Below are 13,917 nucleotides of genomic sequence, written 5' to 3'. Positions count from 1 at the left end.
ACAAAATCATGAAAAAAAGGGCCTTTTCTCCTCAAAGAAAATCATGATTTATCTTCCATAGAAAAAAATAAATTGGTTAACTGCCCTTAAACACTAGAATGGATCAGATATTGTAGATTATTTTATATTAAATTTATGTAAAATTAATCCTCTCCACTTTAAATTAAAAAATAATTGATTTTGTTTTTTATTTACTGACAAGTTTTTAGTGTCACATGTAATTACCCTTAACCCTACTACTAATCTGAAGTCGAGTGGCAAGCTCCTCGTTCTTCAGACACTCTTAAAACCACACAATTGTCTAAAAAAGAAAACAACACAGACCCCCCACTAAAAGAAAATCTCAGAGGATTTATCACATAGGGTGAGAAAAAGGTTAACTGCACTAAAATATGAGAATCTCCCTGAAATCAGGATTATTTTATATTAAATTCTAAAAAAAATTTTTTTTTGCTAGCAAGGTTTTCAGCGTGTTCACATGTAATTGCTTACTGGTTACTTTTAATGCATCCAAAACCAAGCTTCTATCTTTACATCATCAACGCTCTGATCCCATCTGGCATCAATTGAAATGGATGGCTCTCGTCTTGGGGAGGCTCCATGTTTTGACAAGCTTCTGAGTTTGATCTTTACTCCTGATCTGAAATGGAACACATACATCAGGTCTGTTGCCAAGAACGCTGGGAAAATAGTGGGATCCTTCTACCGCTCCAGAAGATATCTCACTACTGATGCAATTCTCTATTTATATAAAAGTCAAGTACGTCCAAGGATGAAGTACTGCTGCCACATCTTGTCAGGAGCTGCTACAAGCAGCCTATCCTGCCTACACTGAGTACAAAATAGACTTTGTGGCTTAGTGGGGGGTGCCCTTTTCTCTTCCCTGCAACATCTCTCCCACAGAAGAGACGTTACGAGCCTGTCTTTGTTTTATTGTTATTTCCATGGCAATTGCTCATCTGAGCTCCAATCTCTGGTCCCCCGTCACCAATCTTTCACGATAAACACCCGTCTAGCCGAAACTACTGTCATTAATTTTCCCACTCTTTATTTGTGCCTAAATCCAAACATAGATTCCATGAGCAGAGCTTCTTTCTTAGAAGTGCACGACTGTGGAACTCTTCCGTTTGCCCGTTTCCCACCTGACTACAATATGGATGTCTTCAAGTCCAACATAAACAAATTCCTGACAAACTGCTCTCTTAAGATACCCTATCAAATATCCAATACGAATGATTACTATGATACTATCTCATTGATTACTGTACACGCAATAACCCTTATCCCTGAGTGGCTTCTGGGCCTTGATAAGTGGTGACCTTCATGTAAAAAATAAAAAAAAAAGTAAAATCTTACATTTTGAGGAGGGATTAGAAAACTGTTAATCTACAAACAAATACCAACAAAATCTTACAATACATTTTTAAACATTGCTAGTATTCAATTTTCGTTTCTTGTACATAAAATGCATTACAATTTAACTTGGAGTTTTGTAACTCTTTCTTTTAATGGATATATGGAATGTTTATGGTATTGCAACATATTTATGTGCATCTATTGAAAAATACTTGGAAACTATTTATTTCTAGAGGTTTTTAGTGCTATGTTCTGATTTCTTTCACAAAAGTACACTTCTATGGCAAATTTCATTGCTTAATTTTGTGTTTTAACAAAAGATAAAATTTTTATTGAAAAAGTAGTGCAAAAAAGGTGACAAAATGCATATGGTTGTAAACAGGAAAATATCCAAATGTGTGAGGCACAAAACTAGCCATAACTTATTTTTGTTCGAATTTTAAAAAAAATATATAAAAAATTCTTTTGTAGATGAAACTCTTTCTCCCCACGACGCGAGCACCCTCGACAAACCCGACAGGCTACTAGATCCCACCCCCACACTGTAGAGGTCCCTAGATGTAAAAGATCTTTTTACTCCAATAGTTTCTTCCCCAGAACCGCAAGACTCTGGAATTCCATTCCAGGTCCCTGCTTCCCCAACAGTACTGACGTGCAGAAGTTCAAGTGTAACGTGAACCGACACCTTGCTGCCCAAATCCCTACATAGTACCCCAGTAGTTGTTGCCCCTGATAGTAGCCCCCTACACCAAAGTGGCAATTTGCCTTGTTTGGGGTGAAAATGTAATAAAAAAAAAAAAAAAAAAAAAAAAATGTATGCCATTATTGAGATATTTTAAGCAATTTCAATTTTTTCGTGTGTATTGCTACTTTAATTCTGTTTGGTTTGTTTAATAATACAATTGGCTTTCATATTTGGTAAGTATGCATGAAAACTGATGTTTTTGTGGAAGTGAAGCTGAATATTATTCATATTTACATTCATAAAATATTTTTATACATTCATGAATTACATTGGCTTTTATATGTGGATAGATTATAAAAGTTAAACAGCAGTATTTTTTAATGTATTTCTGAATTGGTTACATTGAAAGAATGGTTGAGGGTTCTTACACTAGTAGATGTAAAAAATTGAGTTAGCAAAGTCAGTTCTCGGGAAGGTTAATGAAAATAATAAGGATGGACTTGAGGAATAGTGATAAAAACCTGGTGAGAGATAGGTTAGTTTGGAAATTAATTTTAAAGTCGTTTAACAAAGGCCAGCATGTAAAATGGATGACAATAATTTTTTAAAAAGTTAAAACATTTTGTTATATAGAAACATTATTATGCATAGCATTATGCCAAGGTTTTTTTGTTTTTTTTTTTATCAAGATTGCCTGATTATTTCACTTCAATATTTTGGAGGCTATTTGACAACAAGATTCTAAAACTTAGTTTTATGGAAATGAAAGGAATGTGTATTTCATATGCTTATTCAATTTGAAGTTGGTTTTCTTTTCTTTTTTTTTTTTTAAATTATTCTTTGCAAAGTTTGAAAAAAAAAATAATACTCAGTAATATATTTTATTTTTAATGAAAAAAAAAAATTTCTTTAAATCTTAAATTCTCAAAAGGTAATTAAAAACCTTTCTAAAATTTTTTACTATTCTCTGTTGCTATTTTCAACATTGTCTTAAATCAAAATCAAATTTTCTGCTGCACTTTTTTATTTATTTATTCTATAAATTTTGTATAATTTTTTTATTCTAATAAGTTGCTAAAACAAAATTGAAAACTCTTGCTCAGTGATCTTTTTTTCTGTTCCTGTGTTTTTAATTCTGGGTTAAAATTTTAGTATGACCCCAAATTCTTATCAAACTTGGAATGCCTCGAAGATGATTCTATTAAAATGAAGGAGAAAATATAAAAAACGGTTAAAATCCATAAAAGGTAGAGTAAAATGTAGAACCAGCATTAAAGATTGTTGACAACGTTGTTCAGAATTGAATGCGAATTGTAAAGAATTTTGAGTTTTTGTTAAAAACTTCAACTCTTAGAAACAGGGAAAACATGCCATCAATTTTATTTAATCAAAATTTTTCGATAAGATTCTGCCAGAGTCTATGACTCTTTAGATATAATCTCTATATTAATAAAAAATATGAACCAACTTTGTGTGTACTTATTTCTTGTCAGCGGAACTTTGATAATTACACATGAATTTATTTTTTGTTATTGATTTCTTGAAGTCAAAAATGAAATAGGATAAAATGAAACAATTTAAAAAATCTTATTTAAAAAAAAAACTAAAGCCACTAATCAATTTTAGTTTCTTAAACAAGTTGGTCATTTTAATCAATTGCTAATAATTGAAAAAAAATGAATTACTTTGTGATCTTTCAAAATTTTATAAGCGTTTTGGTGTATCTAACCTGCCAAATAGCTATTTCTAGCTTTAAAATTCTTTTAGAACCTTTGACATCCAATAATTTTATAGAGATTAAAACATTAGTGAAACGACATAAGTTATAATTTTATAACAATTTAATTCAATAATTTAATGATCAAACAATACTTTAATTAAATTTAAATCAAAATGGAGTGGGTAGGGGTGCAAAATGAATGTGAAAAAAAAAAAAACTCCAATATAAGCTAGTTGTATTATTGCACTTGTGATTTTCTTTAACTCGTACTGAATATGATTTAAGCTTAACTTGAAGTTCTTTAAACTTTGGGAATAATGCTATGCCATAGTTTGTAGATCATTTGTTTTTATTATCCTAATAAAACCAAAAAGACTTTTTTAAAAATGTCAAATTTCGATGATCGTTTTCTTGGATCTGCTGCTTTGATCGTTTTGTTGAATGCCTATTTTCAGCCTATTGAACACCCAGTCCGAACAAATCAAATTCCTCGACAGATTCCTGACCAATCTTTCTACACAAAGCCTCTTCCAGGCATTGTCATGGGAGGAGTGCTTCCGTTTGGTTGTATATTCATCCAGCTTTTCTTTATCTTAAACAGTATTTGGTAAGTTTATTCTTTCCTCTTTTTTTTCTCCTCTATATATTTTTGATCATTTTCACATTTGTGTATTGCTCATAAAACCAGTACTTTTATTAGTAATTAAAACAGATTTGTACAAATGTGGACCTATGATCATCTATAGTCAAGAAAAAATAAATTAAAACACAAACACTTTTAATTGTATAGAATTCAACTTGTTAGATTTGAGTGATTCTACTGATTTATTTTGCTCTTCTATCCAGTTCGGCACACTTTCCAACGAACTCATGTTCGCTATTCTAGCAGAATACTTATCAAACTCTTTTCTTTCCTAAACTCTAATCATTACTAGCTATGTGTGTTTTGATTTCTCGTTCATTTCTCAAATCCAATCATTTTTAGTTCATTTCAAACCTGATGCTAAAACCCTTTTCACACATTCAATTGAAAATCTTTTTTTTCTCAAGTTCTTCACACCTGGTGATTTATTCAATATCTTTATATTTTGCAGTTCTCTTGGTAGATTAATGTAAAACTTATTGACTTATCCAAAACTAATTTTGGATAATTTTTGGTGCAGAAGGGACTGTATTATCGAATCACATTAAGATTAATTAACTTTAGATCACTGGACACTATTATCTTGCATTGGTTTACACCAAATTTATTACTTAGTAATAAGTTTAAGCTTAACAGATTGATGCAAAAGTTTTTGTCGAATTAAAGTTTAATCTGGAAAATGAAAAAAATAGTTTTGAAAATCTTTATTTATAACAATGAGCTTTGTTCTCTATAACTTGATTCCATCTGTTGATAAGTTTATAAATGCCTTGCTCGTAAAATGCTTTACGTTTTGATGTGAAATATGAATCTAGCTCCTGTTTAATCTCCTTATGATGTTAACCTAAGGTCATCTAAATGGTTTTGTAATCCTTGAAATAAGTGATAATCTGAGGGAGCTAAGTCAAGAGAATATGCAAGATGCAGCAAGATTTTCCAACCAAATTCTCTTAGATCTATAGAATAGTGCTGTGAGGATGAGCATTATCATGATGGAAGATGTCTCCTTTTCTGTTGACTAAGGAGGTGGTTTTTCAGATCAACATGGGTAAGAATATTACAGAAAAATATAAATAATGCTTTAATAATCTGAAAGAAAAAATTTATAAATTAATCATGGTGATATGTTTAAGCAATAAAAATATGCATAAAATAAATTACCATGGTTTAAGATGCCTCTTCTACAAATTAGCAAAAACGTTTGCATTCACCTAATATAATATATATAAAAGCTATCTGCAAACAGTTTTTTCCATATCACTTCTCAGTGGCGAGTATTTTTATGCTATTTAAATCCTAATCATAAAATCACTTGAAACAGTGTCAGTAGTTCAGCATTATTTTATCTGTTATTACACTTATTAATTGTAATAATTATAGCTATTACATCTTTTGTTTGTGTTCACATAATGAGTTAACTCCTTTCTAATTATGAAGAGTAATTGCTTTATGCTGAGTGTAAACCATTATTTCCTTAAATGTTTTATATATATATATATATATATATATATATATATATATATATATATATATATATATATATATATTAGCCGGAGATATTTAATAACTCTAGTGACCAACATACATACAAATAGAAAAGGGCTTATTATTGTAAGTGAACAATGCAGTAGTTACAAGGTGTGTAACAGGCTTACAATATATATGGGAAAACGACCTGGCTGTACTGGTACTCTATTATACTCTTTGAAGCTAGCACTGTTGTGATTGAGGTGATGCCGGTACATTTTCTATAGCAATATAACATTTTTTTTTCCAGGTCCCACCAAACGTATTATATGTTTGGTTTCTTGTTTTTGGTATTCCTCATTTTGATCATCACTTGTTCTGAAGCCACCATTTTGTTATGCTACTTTCATCTATGTGCTGAGGTAAGAAAAAAAAAAGTGGGCATTGATTTGTTTTGTTTCCTGGGCAGGAAATCTTTTAATGCATATTGTTTTCGAATTATAAACTCTTCTCAAGAAAAAATTTAGAAAATACAGTTTTTGAAAAAGATCTAATTTTGAAAAGCAAAATGAAGTAAAAAAAAAAAAAAAAAAAAAATTTATTAATCTAGTTAGAGTATACTCTCACTAGATTAATAAAAAAATTTTTGTTTTGGAAAAAAAAAATTTTGTATTTGTAAACTTGGTTTTCAAAATGGTTTCTTTTTCTTTTCAGGACTACCATTGGTGGTGGCGATCCTTTTTGACCAGTGGATTTACAGCCATCTATTTCTTTGTCTACTGCATCCATTATTATGTGACGAAACTAGAACTTGTCGGAGCAGCCAGCACAGTACTTTATTTTGGTTACATGCTCATAGTAATGTTTTTATTTTTCATGTTAACTGGTGAGTAGTACAAGTCCTCTCTCTCTTTCTCTCTCTCCCCTCCCTCTTCTGTTCTGAATGTTATATAATTGTATTTACAATGATCGGTTCGATGTGGAGTGAGGGCAATTTTAACACACAAGAATTTAATATACCAGCAATGATGCACCTCATTGATTAGGGTAAACTGATTTAAAATCTGCGATTTTTATTTATTATTGTACTCTTTGCAGAGATCGTATTAGGCCCCATTTTTTTTTTTTTTATATACTGATATAGCAAAACAGAAGCGTCTAAACAAAAGCTTTTTCATAACTTACACTTTATTGTAGTAGAATGCTGCCATTCTCTTGGTCCAATCACCTTTACCTATACAGTCAGCTCACCAGCCCCTACTGGCAGGAGAAAAAGATAGAAGGTCTGCTCACCTCAATCTCAAGTTTAGCATTAATTTCCCCAATTCTCTCTCGATCGGTGACCATAATTCTGAAAATTTATATTCCTCACCAATTCCTTGATCTTAAATAATTCAAACAAAATGTTTATATTCCAATTTTCCTCCCAAACTTGAAATTATCAAAACAAACAGTCACATTCCAATCATAACCTCCCTACCTCCTCTCCCAACCTACATCTTGTTACTGTCTAGATTATAATTCTTATTCACTATCCTGCTTTTTTTTTTGTTCTGTTTTGTTTTTTTTGTTTTTTTTCTTCTATGATTTGGGTGATCTTCTTATACAGATAAGAGAAGATAGTCAAGGCAGGCAATTTGTAAAAAAAAAAAAAAAAATTCTAAATATGAACAGGAGCAATTATTATTGCTTTTTGCATTTTATTTATGAAAATTTGTGTTTCAAAGTACTAGTTAGTATCCGAGTATATATTAGGGAAACAATAGTTTAATGTTTCTTTAAATTTTGTTTTACATTCTACCAATAATTCCAACAAAAAATGGTTTGAAATGGCAATTTCATAACAAATCTTCAATAGCTTTAAAATAATTTATCCATAACAACAAAGTCAAAATAAAAGGAAGGTTAAATCTCAAAAGCATAAGACGTGTGCAGAACAGGAGACTTTGATGATATGGTCACAAAAGAAAGGATGAGAGTTTTTGGGTTAGATGTAAACCGGTTGAGATAATTTACAAAGTCTGAAGAAAACGTGAGAAAGTGATAATGATGAACTTGAGAGAATAAGGGATTCATAAATACCTGGCCAGAGATAGGTATGTTTGAAAGTCAATTTCTACAAATGATTAAGCATGTAAATTAGACATTAAACTGAATATCATGATAATTATAATTTTGCTGTTCCTGATTTCACAGATATTCTTGAAGAAAGTTATTTCATTACATAATAGATATTTAAGCTCCATTTAACATTTCATCTACATGATTTTTTAAGGCATGAGACAATTATTCATTCCAAATATAACTTTTGTCATATTCTCATGAAAGTTACGTAAGCCTCACGCATGTAAATACTGATAGATTATAATTGATAAATATTATAAGTCCCGTGGACAAGTCTTTGTTGCTGGTGTTCGAGGAGTCAAACTTCATGCCACTGAAACTTGGGCTGTAACTGTTGATGAAATGAACAGGTTTATGATAAAATGCAAAACCGTGGTTAACTGATCTGCTCTTCAAAAAATTGATAAGATTTGCATGGCTGATCTGAGAGAACATCTTGGCATTACCTCTTTTGAAGTTATCCTGAGGCATAGAAGATTGAAATGGTTTGCGCACGTGAATAGAATGGATGACAACACAGAATATCGTTCTTTGATGTCAGAGGTAAAGACCACAACTGGTGAAAGAAGTGATAATCGGACAACATTAAGACTGACCCCCATATTCTGAACATCATAGAGCATCTGGTCAACGATTGTAATACTTGGAGAGCAACCACAAACAGTAACATGACAAGAAGGCATCCAACCCCAGCAGCTGGGAACAGAGGACGTCAAACCGTGTAATAATAGTGGTAAAAACGTTATTTAAAATACAGTGGTCTATTACTATGCAACTTTTCCCTTTTTCCAGCTTCATTCCATCACGGTTTTCAAATCGTACCTGTCTAATTTTATATCATGGTATTTTCCAAAAGTATGTTCGAAATTTGTTATTTAAATTATTTTTAAGTAAAATATACTAAAAATCACAAATAAATAGTAAAATGCAAAGTAAAATAAAAAAAAAAAAATGGATATTAAATAAGTAATATTAGTTTGTGTTGTAAATATTTGCAGCTACATAACTTTCAGTATATTCATTTCGATTAAAGCATTAATAAAATCAAAGATATAAAAATATCTCATGAAAACTCTTGAAATAAATACTAAAAAATATCCCAGAAATATATCTTTTAAAAAGTTCAAAGAATTTCTGCTATTATTAACCAGCAGGGTGTTACCGCATGATGTATGAAAGTGAAACCTAACCAGTGAGTTGAGGATATGTATTGCATGAAAAGAAATGATATGAGAATGATACGATTGGTGTGTAAATATTAAATGCAAGCTTAGATATAATGACCTTAGAGGAAGATTAAATTTGTACACTGTTGGAAGATATGTGCAGAAGAGAAGACTTTTCGTCCATTCACATTGTAGCAATGAATGAGAATTCTTGGGCTCATATAGAATAGTTGAGGTGGCAGTTTCAGATCAGTTGAGACAAAAAAAAAAAAAAAATCAGTGAGAGATAAAGACCTGGCCAAAAATAGGTTAATTTGGAAGTCAAGTTTTAAAAGCCATCCAAAACCTGCCAGCATGGAATTGAATATGATGATGATGTACTTTACTTGTAATGGTGTTCACCCATAGTGGATTGTAGCCAGTGTCAAAGCCATCCACCCCCATTGAGCGGCAGCAGAGTCAGCAGCATGGTCTAGCCATTTGCGATTCCAACATTGAACACTAAAAACATGATCAAATACAAGTTCTGTGTTCGTCTTGACTGTTGCAAGCCATGTTTGAGTTGGCCACCTCGGCACATCCTCCAACCAATGGGTCCATTGGGTGTCACCAGTTTATAGATGAACTCCTCACCAGACCAGTACAGCATATGACCAAACCACCGGAGTCTATTTTTAAGCAATTTCTTTCAGGCCAATAATGTTACATCTAGTATGGATGGTTGAGTTGGGGATCCGATCAGAGAGGCAAACACAGGATAAGGCAGAGGCAGTAGTGATCGAAGATCTCAACTTAATGAAGGTCTTTACGCAATGACTAGGTCTCGCATCCATAGAGAAGAATTGTTCTGACCCTGGCTCTGTAGATACGCAACTTCATGGGTCATCTTATCTCTAGACAAGACCAACTCGTTTTTCGACAAAGTCAGTTCTTGCCAGATTTCATCTTTTGCAGCCACCCTGTCAAATAGGAGATAATTTGCAAAGAGAATCTTTGTCGCTGAAGCATTTATTTTCATCCTTACCATTTTGGTCATGCAACTGACCCCGTTGAGTACACATGCTGGATCTCTGCAAAGGAATCTCTAAGGCTTGCAATGATATCGAAAAAATAGAGATTGGTAGTGAGGCAGTTGTGGCCAACCCTAACCCGATGATGTAGTTGAACAGGATGGGGGAGAGCACACATTCTTAGCAGATGTCCATTTGAATAATGAAGTAATTGGATTCTTCCCTGTAACATAACACCTCATTCTTGTTCATGTGTGCACATAGTAAGCCTTGATGGAAAGCCATTGTAATGCATGGTGGATTGACTGAGTCAAAAGCTGAAGTGAAATCAATGAAGCATACAACAGTAGATTGCTGTTTAAGAATTCGACTAATGGAGAAAATTTGATCTATGCATCCTCTGTCCCATATAAACTCGTATTCTTTTTTTAGACCCACTTAGTTCAGTCCAACCAACCAGGCTTGATGATGTTAAGTAGTTAAGTAGCAGTCATTCTTTCACGCATGTTTTGTTGAATAAAATAGTTATGTGTCTATCAGTTAGTTACCATATTCAGCAATGTTTATATTCATTCAGTTTAAAATAATTTGAAGATGGAAAGATAAATTTAAAAAAATGTGAATGTTTAAATTTTTTTTTCTTGAAATCTGACAAGTTTATTTTTTTTCTTTTCTTTTGTCTCCACCCAGGTACCATCGGTTTCTTCTCATGTTTCTGGTTCGTCTCCAAAATCTACAGTGTGGTCAAGGTGGACTAAGTTGACCCTCCAAACTCTTGTGGATGAGTTGTTGTGGAGGAGGAGAAAGAGCCTTCAGTTATCATTGCGACTAGGAGTGGGGGGGGGGTGACTACAGTTATTATTGTGGCTCTCATAAAGAGAGATGGTATGGTGTAATAGCACGGCTCCTAGCACTTTAGCTGCTTGCAACACTAAACAGACCGATGCAGAATATTTTTTCCTTTCCTTTATTTTTTGTGTGTATGTGTGTGTGTAACTTGGATGAGAAGGGGAAAAAATGGGGAACAAAAAATGGGAAAAAATGAATAAACAAAGCAGCAACTGTATCTTTACCCAAGCCATCCATCTTTAAGCCATACCACAAATATTGTTGATGGAATTTTTTTTCCTTTCTAATTTAAAGATTATAAATCGGTGTGGGTTATTGGCTGTAATTATTATTTTTTTACTTTATATATATATTTTTTTCTTTCATTTATTCTATTAATTGGCATCTTTAGTTAATACAAAAGCAATTTAGAAAAAAAAATTGTACAAAGAAATTTATATTTTCATGGATTTGCTTTTTAATTTTAAACCTCCACCTTTTTATTTTCTTTTATGTTTCCTTTTTAGATCTTCTAGTTTTCCTTTGTCGATTCAATTTGAATTTCACTTATCATTATTATCATTAATTATTATCACAATTATTTGTTAATTGCTACAGAAATGGTAATTCTTTTGATTCGGTTGATGATTCCAATAAACTCTTAATAGTATTAAACGTTTCTGATTATTTTGTCCAAAGGTAACAAAAAATTTGAGTAAAAGAAAAATAAAGGTGCTTATTTAGGATTAAACCCATTTAAAAAAAAAAACTAAATTGTAGAAAAATCTTTAATGTACATACCTGTCACAGAATGAAGATGCCATATTCCAAAAATCATGTAAATTGATTAAAGTTTCATAAAATCATTTTCCTCCAATTCTAGATGTTAATAGGAAATTGTAGCCATTACAAGGCTGATTTTGATCTCGGTTCTCCCCCTTATTTATAAAACCTGATGGATCATAACGTCTTGCTTCCTGATAAAATTTGATTTTCTTTAAAAAAAACTTTTGGAATATGACATCTTTGTTACGTAACGATTATTGTTTTGAAAATGGGTTTAATTTTAAATAAGCACCAAAGAAAACTAAAGCAATTGGTGGTTATTTAGAATTTAATTGGATTGGATAATTCACAAGACAATTTGATTAGCAATAAAAGCAAGCGCTTCTTTAGAATTACACTTAATTAAAAAAAAAAAAAAAAAAAAATGAAAATACAGACAATCCACTACAGAATGAAGATGTCATTCCAAAAATCACATAAATTAACAAAGTAGGTTTTTTTTTTTTCTTAACTAAGAAAATCGAATTTTATGACCAGCAAGACCAAAGAGCCGTAAACTGCCATGTTTTTAAAATTAAAGGGCGATTAACTCAATTCGGACTCTGCTATGGCTGCCAAAAATTCTTAATCACTATAAATCATAAAATTTGATTTTCTTAAAAAAATTACTTGATCAGTGTACAAAATTTTTGGAATATAAACATCTTTCTTCCATGATGAGTATGTACATGAAAGATTTTTCAGCACCTAAAAGCAAAGCCATGAAAATTTTAAAAAAATAAATTCTTTTTAAAATAATATTTCTATATTTTCTAGAAATAGTTAATAAAATCTGAAGGTTCATTTCAGAAAATGAACTTCTAGGATCTTTCAACTTGAATTCACCAGACAAGTAACACTAGAATTGAGTACAACACTAAAATTCAATGAAATCTTTAGAATGTTGATAAAAATCTTAAATTCTGTTTGTTTTCAGGAAATACAAATCGTCTTTAAAACTTAAAAATAAATGAAGGATAACTTCGCATAACTGAAGTCATCTGTGTCCATGCATGCAGGACAATTAAACTGTTTTGTGTGCTGATGATTATACAGATTAATACTTTAAAATCTTCAGTTATGCTTAGCTTTCACATCGATTTAAATTTTTTGTAATTTGTAAACAGAAGGAATGTGTGTTTCTAAATATTTTTTACAGATCAAATTTTTTTTCGTGGATCAAATTTTAATGAATCAAATCTTCACAGATCATTATTATCTTTTTTCACTTAAATTCTATTGTCACTTATCTTAGTTGAAAGATCTTTGAGATTATTTACTAAAATGACCTAAACCTCCACTGGGTTTTTATTAACTATTTTTAACTTTTGTATTCATTAACATTTAAATAAAAAATTTCTTTGATTTTCATTCCTGTTGTAATTCAAACAAAAAGATTTCCTGCAATTCAACAAAACATCTTGCTTCATAAAATTTACTCTGTCCATAGACATAAAAAAATTTTCAATAACTTTTTTAAGAGTTGATTTGGTTGATTGTTATTTACTGGGATTATTTTTCTTTTAAAATGTCTGCAATTGTCCACATAAAAAAAAAGAAAATACTTGGGTTTACAAACATAAAGATTTCATTTCTTTAAGTTTCTGGAAGACTTACTTTTTTTATTTTTAGTATTAAATTTTTATTTACATATTAAATATATTAAAGGAAAAAAAGATGAAAAATTTTTTTAATTTAAAAACTATTTTCAAATTCAAAGAAAAGTCAATAGTTATTTTTCTATTTATACGAAATATAAATAATATACAAATGATTTGGATTTCCTGAGATCTGAGATCGAAACAATTGCATTTAATGTAGCCATTAAATTTTAATACTATTATGTAGCTCTATGAAAATTGTATTGAGCACTATTTGATTAAATGCTAAATAAATACCAACTTGATATTGTGTCATATTAATTTGGTTTTAGATTTATTATAACTAATGACTGGAAACCCCACTTATATGAAGTAGGTTTTATTAATTTCATATGTTTCAGCAAAATTTATTTTTTCCTTGGATCAATAAAAGACAAGAGATAAAAAGATGTTATTAATTTAGAGAAACCATTTGTAAAAATGAATCGGGGA

The 13,917-nt window shown here is 30.9% G+C and overlaps 1 protein-coding gene across 1 annotated transcript in view; it reads left to right on the top strand.

Moving 5' to 3' along the window:
- The window catches only part of LOC145288023 (transmembrane 9 superfamily member 2-like), a 139,343-nt gene extending 127,127 nt beyond the window's left edge, over positions 1–12,216 (top strand). Inside the window, exons 15-18 of the mRNA XM_080136028.1 lie at positions 4,217–4,368; positions 6,182–6,293; positions 6,586–6,757; positions 10,862–12,216. Coding sequence (XP_079992154.1) covers positions 4,217–4,368; positions 6,182–6,293; positions 6,586–6,757; positions 10,862–10,929 — 504 coding nt within the window. The 3' untranslated portion in view covers positions 10,930–12,216. The remainder of the gene's footprint in view (positions 1–4,216; positions 4,369–6,181; positions 6,294–6,585; positions 6,758–10,861) is intronic.
- Positions 12,217–13,917: the final 1,701 nt, after the last annotated feature.

The sequence above is a fragment of the Euprymna scolopes genome, chromosome 11 (assembly GCF_053919585.1).
Source record: "Euprymna scolopes isolate OS-2025 chromosome 11, ASM5391958v1, whole genome shotgun sequence".
In the NCBI taxonomy this organism is placed as follows: domain Eukaryota; kingdom Metazoa; phylum Mollusca; class Cephalopoda; order Sepiida; family Sepiolidae; genus Euprymna; species Euprymna scolopes.
Note: the sequence above shows the minus strand (reverse complement) of the source record. Positions and strands in the feature narration are given on the sequence as shown.